General features: G+C 46.0%; 1 protein-coding gene across 6 annotated transcripts in view; it reads left to right on the top strand.

Moving 5' to 3' along the window:
* The first annotated feature begins 223 nt into the window (after positions 1–223).
* Positions 224–13,994, top strand: part of UBE3B (ubiquitin protein ligase E3B) — a 53,341-nt gene continuing 39,570 nt past the window's right edge. Inside the window, exons 1-10 of one of the 6 annotated variants that reach the window (XM_045076719.1) lie at positions 251–414; positions 2,035–2,087; positions 3,578–3,680; positions 5,713–5,894; positions 6,041–6,161; positions 7,513–7,572; positions 7,995–8,099; positions 9,594–9,690; positions 10,992–11,077; positions 11,976–12,058. In XM_045076719.1, the coding sequence (XP_044932654.1) occupies positions 5,734–5,894; positions 6,041–6,161; positions 7,513–7,572; positions 7,995–8,099; positions 9,594–9,690; positions 10,992–11,077; positions 11,976–12,058 (713 nt within the window). In that variant the 5' untranslated portion in view covers positions 251–414; positions 2,035–2,087; positions 3,578–3,680; positions 5,713–5,733. Of the gene's footprint in view, positions 432–2,034; positions 2,088–3,577; positions 3,681–5,712; positions 5,895–6,040; positions 6,162–7,512; positions 7,573–7,994; positions 8,100–9,593; positions 9,691–10,991; positions 11,078–11,975; positions 12,059–13,994 lie in introns of all 6 variants that reach the window. The other 5 variants (XM_045076722.1, XM_045076720.1, XM_045076718.1 and 2 more) reach the window with 5 other exon arrangements.

Below are 13,994 nucleotides of genomic sequence, written 5' to 3'. Positions count from 1 at the left end.
GCAGCCAGCTTCCGCCCCGCAGAGGGTTCCTTCTTAAAGAGTCCGTCGTGAGCCTGCACATCGGCTGCGTTCCCTCCAGTCTCTGTGGCTGGAGTGGATTGCATCTCGGCTGGATCAAGAATTAACCCGCTCTTGAATGGTCCGCCTCTTTTCACCTTCCAAGGAGGAGGGAAAGATGCAGAGAGATCGTCCTTCCCGGGTACAGAAGCTCTGCGGAACTGTCGTTTACCGGAACTGGATAGTTGCTTCCCAGCGGAGCTCTGAGAGCGGACACCCCGGGGCAAGATGGCGGTCGATCCTCTGCCGCTGCCCCGGGTCTGGCTAAACCCGAAGGTATTGGGCTGAGACGGCGGTAGCTGCGGCCCCGACCCCGAGCGAGGGGGCTACGAGCGGATAAAGGTCCCCGGCCTGCGGGTAGCGAGTGGGAACAGGTTGTGGGTTCTCCTGGGGGGGGGGGCTTTGGGGGAGATGGCCCTTCGGCCGGGTCCCTGCCTCCCCAAGTAGGAGGGCAGGTGTTGGGGACTGGCTTTCGTGTTCCGAGGGGCGGGGGTGCGGAGAAATTTCTTCGTAGCCGTTTCCACCCTTTTTCATCTCTGGGAAGTATAGACAGAGTACTGCTGGGTGAAAAAGATTTGTTATCATGGTTGTTGATCCTGAGGAAAGATGCTGGGCTCCAGAGTCACCCAAACCGGAGTTCAAGTCCTATTCATTCGCTGTATGACCTTGAGTGAATCCCTCACCCCTCTGAGCTTCGCATTCTTGCTCTGTAAAATGGAGTAATTAGCTCGTTTCATAGAGGAGGTTGTGTAATACAGGTTTTAGTGTCTGACACTCCGCTCTCTCAGTAGAGACAGCTGGTGTAAATGATTTCAATAAGAAAAACTTGGTCGTAATCGGACTCTAACAGCCCTAGCGGCAGCCTTGCATTCTCAGCTTTTCTTTGCTGCCCTGTGAGCAACGGAGTCCCTTGGGTCTTTTCGGTTAGAAAAGTGGCTTCAAATTCGGGAGTCTAGTGACTTCTAAAAACTCATGTCCACTCTACATTTCATTTTCTCTGTGGGAGGGTAGGATTGATAATACCGTGCACCTAGATAGGCTGTACCCTTCAATAAATGATAGCTGTTATTCTTCACAGTCTGAGTCCTGTTGCCTATTTAAAAATTGTATCACTGAGACCTGGAAGAGCCGTTGAAAAGACAAAGTTAGTTAAATAGCTGTACAGTGTTTGATACACGATCTGCCCTTAACAAATGGTGGTGGTCACTAAACTTGGCTGCCCAGCTCTTCCACCATAGGAGGAAAATCCTCCTGGGCTCAGACAGTTGATGTTTATGATGCTTCACCTTTGGTTGATACCCTCTGGACTTTTTCATAATTATCCAGGAAACTGACCACATCCAGGGAAGACTGATTTTGAGCAGATACCATGGGAATATAGAAGTAGAAAAGCATCTGAGTCCAGTCTCTTAGTATTAAAATCTTGGCTCTGCCCCTTTCTAAATGTCTAACATGGACTATGGGACATAACTAAATGATCTCACACGGTTGCTGGCTTATGATATAGAAGGGACATGACACATAATGGATATTTAATCAACTTATTTTCCTTTTTGCTTTTTAAATAATCGTGGTTATCACCAACCTCTTATGTTCCTAATTTTCCACATATATCATTTTTTCCCTAACTGGATGGTAAGCTTTTTGGATTTTTTTTTTTTTGGCTTGTTTTTTAAGTGTAGGTGATAACAGTAAAGCTCAGTTACATGCTATCTACTTTCAAATACTCCTTGTTAAAATCTTCCCACTCTAATCCTAATCAGAGTGTCGTGTTGACTAGGTCAAAATAGAAGAAGTGTAAATATTTCAATTCTTTTAGCACCCATAGGAGGTAGGTACTATTGTCCTCAATTTACAGATAAAGTAACTGAGGTATAGAGAGGATAAGCAATTTAGCCAAATGAGGTAGAATCAGAGTAAGAAAGAACCAAGGGTATTTTGACTCAGGTTTTTTTTTTTTTTTCCTATTACGTACAGCCTTTTTTTGATTGTGTCGAAGTTTGTGTAATCCTTCATTACAGTTACTTTGAGTAAGTATTTAAAGACTTCATAATGTATTTTATTTGTTTGATGAACTTGTAGATTCTAGGCAGATAGAAGAGGTGAATAAGAAGGAGCTAGAAAAGCTGCAAAAGCTCCTCTGCAAGGTTCCCTGGGAGAAGTGAAAGTTTTGAGATAGTCTTACAGCTACTTTGTCACAGTTTGCCTATGCATCCTCCTGTTTTTCCATTGAGAAGAGGCTCCCTGTCCCCCACCCCCAAATGAGGAGCTTTCTACATGTTAAGGAATGATCATACCATTGTGCTCACGGGTAGGGCCCTCTCTTGTGCAGCTCTCAGAAGCTTGAAGCTGTTACCCAATCTAAACAGGGTCATAGCCCAAATGATAGGACTGGTGAATCTTATTGTACCCAGGGATAGGACAAAATTTAATGGGTGAGAAATGTAGTGGTCCCAGCCTTATTTCCTACCCAAAGAACCTGAGTGTGCAGATGAGAGCCTCTACCGAAGTTTTGTTTTAAGATTTTATTTATTTGAGAGAGGGTGAGGGAGGACAAGCAGGGGAAGGGGCAGAGGGAGAAGCAGACTCCCCACTGAGCAGGGTGCCCCGACTCCGATGCGAGGCCAGATCCCAGGCCCCCCAGAATAGTAACCCGAGGCAAAGCAGACACTCAAATCGGCTGACCCACCCAGGCGCCCCTACTGAAGAGCTGGGAAACAAACAAACAAAATAAAACTCGTGTCTGTAAAGATAATGCATTGATTACTGTTGACTGCACACCATCAGCCACCATGACAGGTATTTGACATACATGATCTCATTTGGTTGTCCTTAGCCTCCACCATTAAAGAGATGAAGGCAGAAAGCCTCTGAGGCATCTCTCTCCAGCACCTGGCAGAGCTGGGGACCAGCTCCAGCTCTGTTACTCCAAAGTGGGTGTGCTTCTCAGTGCCATGCTGCCTCATCATGTGTGTTCTGCAGAAAATTTAGAAAACAGCCTGGTTAAGGAAGCAGAACTTCCTGTAATCCCTCTGCCTCAAAACAACTGCCCTCAACTTGTTGGTGTGTTTCTTTTTCCCAGCTTTGTGCCTCTGTGTGCACATGCATTTTTCTTTTTCATTATGTAACTGGGATCATATGGATCCACAGCCAGCTCTTTTTTCATTTCTCCAGCATAAACATTTTTCTTATGGTTAAAAAATCTCAAACATAATTTTCAATGGCTGTTTAACATTCCCTTCTCCTGTTCTTGCTTACTGTCAAAAAGCAAGTACAGCTTTCATTCAGCTTCTCTGGGCTTGTTTTCAGTCTATTCCCTTTAGGCTGAAGGCCTGGGGTGATATCAGACATTAAATAAAAAGGACACTAGTGTTTAAACACTAGTTTAGTGTTTCAAACCAGAGGTATTTTTTTAAATTATTTTATTTGGTGAGGAAGTTATAGGATGCCCTATCTATAACACTTAACCCTGAATCTGGATTTTTTTTTTTCCTTTTTTTTTTCCTTTTCCTTTTGCCAGAAAAGACAAGCTCCTCTGAAGCAAGAAGCTGCCCTCAGTTGTGAGTCCTTGACAACATCACTAATGATTACCTGGCATTTCTGTATCACAGGCAGGTCCTCAGGTGAGCTCTCCAGGCTTCTTTTTTTTTTTTTTTAAAGATTTTATTTATTTATTTGACAGAGAGAAATCACAAGCAGGCAGAGAGGCAGGCAGAGAGAGAGAGAGGAGGAAGCAGGCTCCCCGCTGAGCGGAGAGCCCGATGCAGGACTCGATCCCAGGACCCTGAGATCATGACCTGAGCCGAAGGCAGCGGCTTAACCCACTGAGCCACCCAGGCGCCCGCTCTCCACGCTTCTGCTGGGCAGAGAGAGCAAGTGATTCAGAAGAGTGTTATCTTTTCCTCCTCTGCCTTCTTCCCCTCCCTCCTGTGATCAGGTCGGCTTTGTTTATTTGTTTTGACAGTTATTGATGAGAGATCCATGTGTTGGGAAAGCCTTGTTTAATAGATGTGAATTACTGTCGAAAAGGGACCACTGAGACCCCTCACTAGGTTGATCTGGCAGGAGCCCTGAATGAGCTTTTTATTTATTTATTTATTTATTTATTTTTAAGATTTTATTTATTTGTTTGACCAACAGAGATCACAAGTAGGCAGAGAGGCAGGCTCCCCGCTGAGCAGAGAGCCTAATGTGAGGCTCTATCCCAGGGCCCTGGGATCATGACCTGAGCCAAAGGCAGAGGCTTTAACCCACTGAGCCACCCAGGTGCCCCAAGCTTTTTATTCTTTTTTTTTTTTTTTTTTTTTTTAAGATTTATTTATTTATTTGACAGAGAGAAATCACAAGTAGACAGAGAGGCAGCCAGAGAGAGAGAGGGAAGCAGGCTCCCTGCTGAGCAGAGAGCCGGATGCGGGACTCGATCCCAGGATCATGACCTGAGCCAAAGGCAACGGCTTAATCCACTGAGCCACCCAGGCGCCCCCAAGCTTTTTATTCTTGATGGTGTTTTCACCTGGGCACTGCTTTGAGGGAGGTAGCACAGCAAAGAGATTGTTTCCCAGGGAGGTATGGATTTCTGAGTAATCCATTTCAGTCGTTTTGTCAGCTGGGCTGATTATATATTTGGGACAGAATGACAGTTTTCGAGCCTCCAAAGAAAACCTCTCAATGTGGGAGCCTCCATGGACCAGTGTTGTGTACGCTAGGCTGATAGCCAAACCTACCACTTTGGGAAAAGACAGTTACTGGTGACTTAGATAAAAATGTAATGGATATTGGTGAGTGCTGTGAAGTGTGTAAACCTGGCGATTCACAGACCTGTACCCCTGGGGATAAAAATATATGTTTATAAAAAATTAAAAATTTAAAAAAAAAATGTAATGGATAATTGAGAAGCTCTGTCCAAATCATGACAGTCAGTCGATGGCAGAGTTCTGGCCCAGAGTCTTCATCAGTCCATGGCAAGATGGGATCAGTAAGGATGGCAGAATAAATTGTACATAAAAACAAATACATTCAATTTAACAGATTGTTTTGCATTCTGGAATCACAATCTGCAAGCTTTTTTAGCATTAAAATGACCCTTTGTCCAGAAAGATTAAAGGTTTCTTTTGTGGTGGGCACAAAATAAGTGCCAGTAAATATTTGTCGAGTGAATGGCTGAATGAAATAATGACAGTAAATAATTGTTTGATTTTTTTTTTTTTTTCTTTTCCCCTTCCAAGTCTTGGCAAAAATAAATTTGACTGCTCAGTGTTAGACTGTTTCAGAGAATTCGATTATCTAGGAACCTTTGACCTGGAGGATGCCTGGTTTGCATTAGAGCGTTATGGATGGAATTGATTCATGCCTTGTTCATCTGTTAAACGATTACAGAGCCCATACCCTATGGCAGATGCTGTGCTCTTTCTTTTAAGCAGATGTAATTATTTAATACAGGAAAGAGCATGGTTGGTCTAGATGAGTTGCATGAAAAGAGCCAGTAGGAAGTTGGGACTTGTGCCAGGAGAGCTATTAGCCTTTTTGGAGAATACAGAAAGGTCCCAAGTAGCTCTCTGTTGCCCCAGTGCCTGCCCACCCTTGGCTCCGGAGCCCCTTCCTGTGCGTGTGTTTCCTATAATGGCCTACAGAGGCCGCTCACCATTTTCCCCACAGGGTTTGTGCAAGTTTGCAAACATGTTCACCGTTTCTCAGACCTCGAGAGCATGGTTCATTGATAGGGCCCGTCAGGCCCGAGAGGAAAGGCTCGTGCAGAAGGAGCGGGAACGGGCAGCTGTTGAGATTCAGGCCCATGTTCGGAGTTTCCTGTGTCGGAGCCGGCTGCAGAGAGAAATCAGGTGGGTGCCAAGGGCTCAGCACATTCTCCCTTGCTCCCAATTAATAGCAAGAAAAGATGGTGTTTTCTCTTACAGTTCTTGAAAAGTCTTCCAGCTGCTGTGAGCTAATATAAAATGTCTTTTTTTTCTTATCCTTCCCTCCCCAGGAGAGAGATCGATGAGTTTTTTAAAGCAGATGATGCTGAGTTCAGTAAAAAAAGTGCACTTTGTATTTTTAAGATTGCCAGGAAACTGCTGTTCCTGTTCAGAATTAAAGAGGATAATGAGGTAAAATAATAATAGTGAACACTCTGCTTACCCATTGGCCAGATCTTTTTAAAGTATTTTATAAATACTAATTCATTTAGCCCTTACAGCAAGACCATGAAGATAAACTCTGGGATTGCCACATCCTGCCCTTTCTGTGCTCTTAGGATGTGTTTTGTGGGCATTGTGGTCAGTGCTTCTGAGAATCATCACTGTTCTTTTTCACATTAAGTATGATAAGCCCTTGGAGTCAGATGTAAACTGGGAGCCAGGCAGGTTAGGAAAATGTGTGAAAGAAGCCATTTACAAAACAACAGAATTCCTAGTGAGCAGTAGCCAGAGGGAGGTGATGGTGATGGGGGATGGTGAGGACATTAGAGGGAGCGATGGGGGGGTCTAAGGCATGCCCACTCAAGGTGGGTAGCCACTCTGGGGCTGCAGCCAGTGGTGGACTGCTACTCTCCTTTGAAGAGGAGGTACTGGAGATCCTGTGCCTGCTTGTAAGAATTGGTAGCTAATTTGAAATTCCTTTCAAATCCTATAAACCAAACAAAATGTTCTGGTTGCACCTTTGGCATTAGAGTGATCAGCCCAGAGCAGCAAGTTGTTTGTTCCAGTACACCCGATAGCATTGAGGAGTGCCTCTGTGCTCCCAGGGGTTAGGCATTCATTACTGCAAAGCATTCCATTGTGCCAGACCCTCCTGAAGGTACTGGGGGCCCGGAAAGAAACAGATGGGCAACGTCTCTAACCCCGTGGAGCCTGTAGCCTAGAGAGAGGCAAAAGTATGCTGGCAGTGGACACACAGACACATAGATGAGGACAGACAGGTGAAGTGAGGTGACCACTGTTGACAGAGGAAACTATAGCTCTGGGTGATGAGGTGGCGGCCCTGGACCACAGCACTTTTGAGGGTGGATCCAGGGTTGGTATAGACAGTGTCATTTAGTTTCCACTTTCCTTCCTTTTGCATTTCAAGAGAAAAGTGATGATGTGACAGTTTGTGAGGCAGAAGTCTCTGTCCGTGGTGCTTACAGAATGGCCCCTGGGAGAGCTCCACTCGGGCGGCAGATGCCAGTCTGCAAAAGTGCAGGCCCAGATTGCCAGGTTGATTTCATTTTTGCAAAGGAGCCCCAGTCTAAAACGCACGTGTCAGGCTCATCCAGCCTGTGGGCCACCAGGCTGAGAGCCTTTCATTAGCCTCTCCGATCGTGTTTTTGTATCTGTGAGAGGGAATTCAATATGATCACACATGTGAGTCCCCTGGCACCATGTGAGTGCCTACATGTGACAGGTGCCCATGGGACTCCTGCCTTTTTCCCATCTCAGCATTGGTTGTGGAGTGTATAACCCCCACTCTGCCTCTTTGCAGAGATTCGAGAAGTTGTGTCGCTACATCCTGAGCAGCATGGATGCTGAGAATGAGCCCAAGGTAAGCGGGATGGGAGGTAGGAAGTCTCCCAAAAGCTCTCAGGCCAGTCTCTTGGCTTTAAAGATCCCTGCTGAATTTGGATTTTGTTGGGTGTGGCTTTGCATAGGCACACAGAGCCCTGTATGTCAGTAACAGCTCGAAACATTAACGAACTGTAACTGATTTTTTTTTTTTTAAGTCTCTTCATTATCCAAGAGCTATGGTCTGCTCTTACCGCTTACTCAAGATACCAAATTCCCTTCCTAGGCTATTCTATCCCTGGGTTTAGTGTTAAAATAAATCCTACTCGCTGCTTATTCACCTGTTCATCTCCATTGCCTTCTCCGGCACTGGAGCTAGCAAACGGGTCCCCTTCCAGTAGCTACAACATATGTGTTTTGGTCTCCATGCCTGCCCATTACATTTCTCTCGCCTGCTTGTAGGTGTGGTATGTGTCCCTGGCCCTTTCCAAGGATCTCACCCTCCTGTGGATTAAACAGATCAAACACATTCTTTGGTGTTGCTGTGAGTTTCTTGAGCAGCTCAAGGTAAAAACAAAACAAGACACCTGTGAATATACCCTCTTACTGGAGGCCTTTAGTACATGTTTTGAGAGTCCTCGTGATTCCTTCATAGGTTATTCCGTTGAAAGTTTGTCTGAGTCAATTAAGAAATTATTAGAGCCCTTGTTCTGAAAGAGAGTGAGTTAGATCCTGTTATCAGAATGAGCCTTTCTTTTCTGTGCAATATTTTGACCATTGGCCTGCGCTTACTACAGTCTCCGATCCCTGGAAATCTGTTGGCTTTCTTTCTGTTCTTTTGACACAACAGATAATTTATTGCTTATATTACTGTATCAGTCAGGCCTTTTGTTGCAAGTGCAGATAGCAGACATCAGTGCAGCCAGTAATACATACAAGCTAAGTGAGAAAGAGACCGTCTTTGATAGAATATTCTCTGTAGCATGGCAGCCAGGGATGACCAGAACCAGGAGCTTCTAGGGTTCTCTTTACCCTTTTCTCTCATCCCTGCTCCCTTTCGAAATCGTGGTAGCCAGCAGTTCTGACCTCACATCCTTACCCTGTCTTGACCACAAGAAAAGTGAGGACTCCCCCATTGGTTTAGAAATCTGGGAGGACTGATAAAGGCACCCTGAGAACCTGATCTCAACCTTGAGCTAGTTGCAGTGGCAAGAAGGATGGGGTACTGCCACTGGCCCTTCCTGGTCCTGTACTCACACTTGTGTTAGGAGAATGTGGGCAAGGGTGTGAGTCGTTGGAAACAGCAGACATTTTCACTTTGCACAATGGGGGGAGAGGTTTCAGGGGCAGAGGCTTAGCAGTGACTCAGGTCGTAGCTGAGTGATAGAGTAGAGGTCCCCAGAGCCCCCAGTGATCGGTTCCTAGCCCTCTCCCTCAAGGCACTTGTGAATGACTCACTCAGCCTTGACCTGGCAACAAGCATGAATTGTGGTTATAATAATAGCCAGTATTCCATGGAGTTACCTGTGTGCCGGGCACTGTTCTTAGTGCCTTATATACTTTAATCCATTCATTTCTAACAACAAGTTATGGAGAAAGCAGTGGTCCTACTCCTTTGTCAGCAGCCAAGGAAACGAGTACAGAGAGGGTAAGCAACTTGGCCTAAATAAATCACTCAGCTAGGAAGTGGTAAAGCTAGCCATCTGAGCCCAGAGTCCCTGTTGTATTCAGCTGGATTTCTGCATTGCAGCTTCAGTGTACATGCATGCATACATGTCTGCGTACGAACATACACAGCAAGCTAGCTCCAGTCAGCCTGTTTTCCAAGAATTCTCTTCTCCGTTCCCAAGAGCACTTCAGATTCCATGCTTGAGCACTAGTGTGCCAGCATCTCTGTCCATTAATTCCCAAAGGGGTCGCTTCCCAGGAGGAAAAGGATAAACTCGGACAGTCCTGACTCCCTTCGGAGGCCAGTCTGCATCCAGGCCGGTTGTGCATGGATGCTTGGCTGTGGGAGACGGGAGGGCTTGTGTCTCATCTCAGTTTTTTTATTGTTTCCAGCCCGAAATTTTACAGGACTCCAGACTCATCACGCTGTACCTCACGATGCTCGTCACCTTCACAGACACTTCAACATGGAAAATTCTCCGTGGGAAAGGTCTGTGGGACTTGCTACAAAACCTTTCCCACGTGGCATTTGCATAGTGAGCCTGGGGAACTTTCACCTTCTTAAGAAGCATGTTTGCTGCCATAGGTCTCAGGGAGAGACCTAAAACCCTACAAATGAAGATGCCCTTGGCACTTCCATCAGATGGTGTTTGCAGTATCCAGAATTTGTTCAGTGTTCTAATAATTTCTCCTCTCTTTGCATTTATATTCAAAGGCTTGGTCCCTCTAATCTCGTTTTTGAAAACTCCCCTAGCATCTCAGTCTCCAATTAACAATATTTGCATGACCTTGTCATTCACATCAGGATCACTGAGAGCAAATAATTCTGTTTTGCCCGTGAACTTTGTGTCTTGAAGCTGCCTCCTTTTCCCCAGAGGGTGGGCTGAGCCTTACGTGTTTTGTATATTCACTTCATCCTTCCGTTCGGCTAATAGCCTTATCGGTGCCAGATACCATGCAGGCGCCAGAGAGACCGAGAAGATCGCTGCCCTCAAGGGGGTTTAGGAGCCAAACAACTGTGTGTCTGCCCTTCCTCACAACTCTGGGGAGACTGGTGAGGAGGACGGACCCCAAAGGGAAGTCACGGACCTGTGACCATATGTGCAAATAAGCAGACTGTACCTGTGAACATATACATGTGGCCAGGGGTGCTTGGAAGGAGTGCTACAAGAGGGGAGAGCGTTCAGTGGGTCAGGGAGGACCTGCCTTACTACTGTGTCTGGGGCTCAGGCTCCCCTGCAGGAGCCATGTCTGAGCTAGGAGCTGGAGGGAGGGTTAGCGTTCAGAGCCAAGGGGAGGGATAACACCTTGAGAGCCGAGGCAACTGTATGTGCAGAGGCTCCCAGCCAGGAAGGAGGGGTAATTTTAAAGCAGGGGAGTTGGTGGGTGGTTTAACACTGGGTGAGTTCTGTCCTTGAGTTCCAGGGAGCTCTGTCCCGGTGCAGGGAGAAGGCAGCCACAGAGAGCAGAGGGTGCCGGGCCCTCAGAGGGAATTAGGAAGGGTGCTACAGGCCCTCTGTGTTACCTCTGGCCAGGGAAATGATAGGACTCCTCGCCTAAGAGGGGACACCTGAGCTGGACCTTCTGGGAGAGAGAATTCTGGCAATTGGTCTCTCCCTGTACATTGGGACCAAACCAAAGATGGGAGTAGGAAAGCAAGCCAGAGAAAATCTACTTTCCACTTCCTTTGTGGCCTCGGGCCTGGGCCGTGATGTTCTGTCCCACGTATAAACGGTTCACAGTAAGGCCAGTGCCTTTCTTCTCAGACTTTTTTTCTTTTTGTTCATTTAGGGGAGAGTCTTCGGCCAGCCATGAACCACATTTGTGCAAACATCATGGGACATCTCAACCAGCGTGGGTTTTATTCCGTGCTGCAGGTTTGTGACCCCATGCCTTATCATGGGACCTTGTTCTTCCCTACCTGAACTTGGATTTTTACGACTGATTTCTTTGGCCTATCTGGTGCCTTCCCCACAGAAACCTTTTTGCAAGAGAGTTTAAGGCCTGGCATCCTGTCCCTTCCCCTGCCTTGAGTTTGTGTCAGGTTTGTGTCAGGGGAGGACAGTGGCCCTGGGATCCCTCTATTGTGCTCCATCTTTGGCTCCAGGAATAACCCAGTCACTTGACATTTAAAATCGGGAACGACACCTCAGGGCTTGGTTCCCTTGGGTTCCTTCTTGGGTGGTGTCTGGAATTACTTTTCTTGCTGTGTCCTCAAACACCTTCTGTCCACACTGCGCTTTACTGTGCCAGCTCACACCCCCAGGGAATTGTCAGAACTCTAACCACTGTTTAAAAACACTTTGGGATTGTTGAGTTTAAGAAGTAGCATTGATCTAGCCCTTCCTTCTGCCTGGTACTGAGATGGGCCGGCTCCTTCCTGATTGGGTTGCCTTTTCTCCTCACACAAATCCTGTGAGCTGGCTTACTGGCCAGAAGTGGTATCATCAGCCATTCATCTCCATGAGAGAAGCTTCTGGATCCCAGAATACGGGAAGAACACACAAACGAGATTTAAGTTTGGTATTTTCACTGGCTGTAAACTTTTTTACTCTTTATTATTTCAAAATTTTAAATATGATATTGAGAGTTGGTGTGGTGTCATGAAGGCGATAACCCTTAGTTTGCTCTCCCTTCTTTTCAGAAGAATTTTCAGAAAAATTCCAATAGAGTTTTTTATCAGAAGCCCTCATTTTACTTCCACGCTGCTTTTTTACATACATGTGAATATATAATCAGCGTTGTCCCCTGACCAGTTGAAGTGTTCTTTTTCAGGTACTGTTAACCCGTGGCCTGGCGAGACCCCGGCCTTGTCTGTCCAAAGGCACTTTAACTGCAACCTTTTCTCTAGCACTGCGGTAAGTAGCAGACACCGGCTGAGGGGTTGGCACGCTTCGAGAGGCTTGCTTCTCTTGCTTTCCTTTTCTCCTATTCCTTATGTTCAGTTTGGGCTTGCCTGCTTTATCAGAATTCACCGGAAGTGTCATTCTTCAATGGTGACCATCTGTGGCAGCTCTTCTGTCTGTGTCCCTGAGGTTTTGGCATCATGATTCGAAGGAAGCTTTTCTCCCCCCCCCCCCCCAATCGAAGGAAGCTTTTCAAAGTGAATTGCTTTCATTGTGCCAAGGGCCCGAGATACAAGCATTTGTCCTTTTGAGCTTTTAATTGATAGAACCCGAGAGCTGGAGGAGGCCCAGCAAAGGGCCAAGCAGAGGGTTAAGAGAGTAGTGTTGTGAACACGGGTTTAAAATGTTCAAATCTAGAGGCCCAGAGAGGAGGTACTGTTTGCCTTCACTTAAGAGATAGAAAATACATAAGAAGCTAACTAGTTCCCTGTGGAAATGATGCCTGCAATTCTGAGAATCATCAGGTACACAGAGCTGGGTCTGTTTGGGTCCGGAACTTTCTTAAGCTGTCAAAAGCAGCACTAACTTGGGGGAAGAGGTTAATAAGGTAACCCAATAACCTTAATCCTCAAGGTAATAATAAACTTAGGGCAGAGGGAGTGTTGTGATCAAATCAGCTTGGTAGTGTGCCCTGCTCTGCCCCCCTTGCTAATCCACAGGGCACTTAACCACGGGAAGCCCTCGACAAGTCTGGCGGTTCAGGAACCTTTGGGCTTGTTTAATCTGATGTTGGCCCAAACCTTCCTGAATATGCAATAACCTCGCCTGATTTTTCAGTGCTGGAGTGTGTCTGTTAATGGTCCTTTTCTACGGAATACTGTTTTGGAAAATGATCTTCTAGAGGATCAGTTGGCACATTGTTTCTGTAAGAGGCCAGCTTCTACACATTCTCGGTTCTGTGGGCCACACGGTGTCTGTCACAGCCACCCTGCCATTGCAGCACACCGCAGCCTAGACAATACATACCGAAGCGACAAGGGCCTGTGTTTTAATAAAACTGTATTTAGAAAAATATGCGGTGGGCAGAATTTGGTTTGTGAACCATATGTGAGCCACTGGTCAAGACTGTGCTGTCCACTGATCCCCAGGGGCTGTTAGAAATACGTTAGAATTAAGAATTCAGTTCCTTGTTTTGCCATGTTTCAAGTGCTTCCGGGCCACATGTGACTAAGCAGTGATGACCTTACTGGACCACACAAATAAGGAACATTCCCATCATCATGGAAAGTTCTGTTGGACAAGGCTGGTCTAGAACAGCCTGGTCCAATAGAAATATAGTAAGAACTGCATTTAAAAAGTCCAAAAATGGGGCGCCTGGGTGGCTCAGTGGGTTAAGGCCTCTGCCTTCGGCTCAGGTCATGGTTCCAGGGTCCTGGGATCGAGCCCCACATTGGGCTCTCTGCTCGGCAGGGAACCTGCTTCCTTCTCTCTCTCTCTCTGCCTACCTGTGATCTCTATCTGTCAAACAAATAAATAAAAAAATCTTTAAAAAAAAAAAAAAAAAGTCCAAAAAAGGGGAAAATTAAATCTTATGTAATTTTATTACATAATCTATTTTATGTAAACAAGTGTATCTAGAATATAATCATTTCTACATGAAGTCAGTGTTTTTAGATTATTTATTTTAGTTATAAACTTAATAATTTCTTTTCGGGGCACCTGGGTGGCTCAGTGCATTAAAGCTGCTGCCTTCAGCTCAGGTCATGATCCCAGCGTCCTGGGATCAAGCCCCACATCGGGCTTTCTGCTTAGCGGAGAGCCTGCTTCCCCCCCCCCCACCACTGCCTGCCTCTCTGCCTACTTGTGATGTCTCTCAATTAAAAAAAATTAAAACCCATCAAAAAAAAATAATTTCTTTCTTTTCATACTGAGTCTTTGAAACTTGGGG

The sequence above is a fragment of the Mustela putorius genome, unplaced genomic scaffold, assembly GCF_011764305.1.
Source record: "Mustela putorius furo isolate JIRA1106 unplaced genomic scaffold, ASM1176430v1.1 tig00000193_pilon_pilon_pilon, whole genome shotgun sequence".
Lineage (NCBI taxonomy): Eukaryota > Metazoa > Chordata > Mammalia > Carnivora > Mustelidae > Mustela > Mustela putorius.
This window is presented reverse-complemented; position numbering and strand designations above follow the sequence as displayed.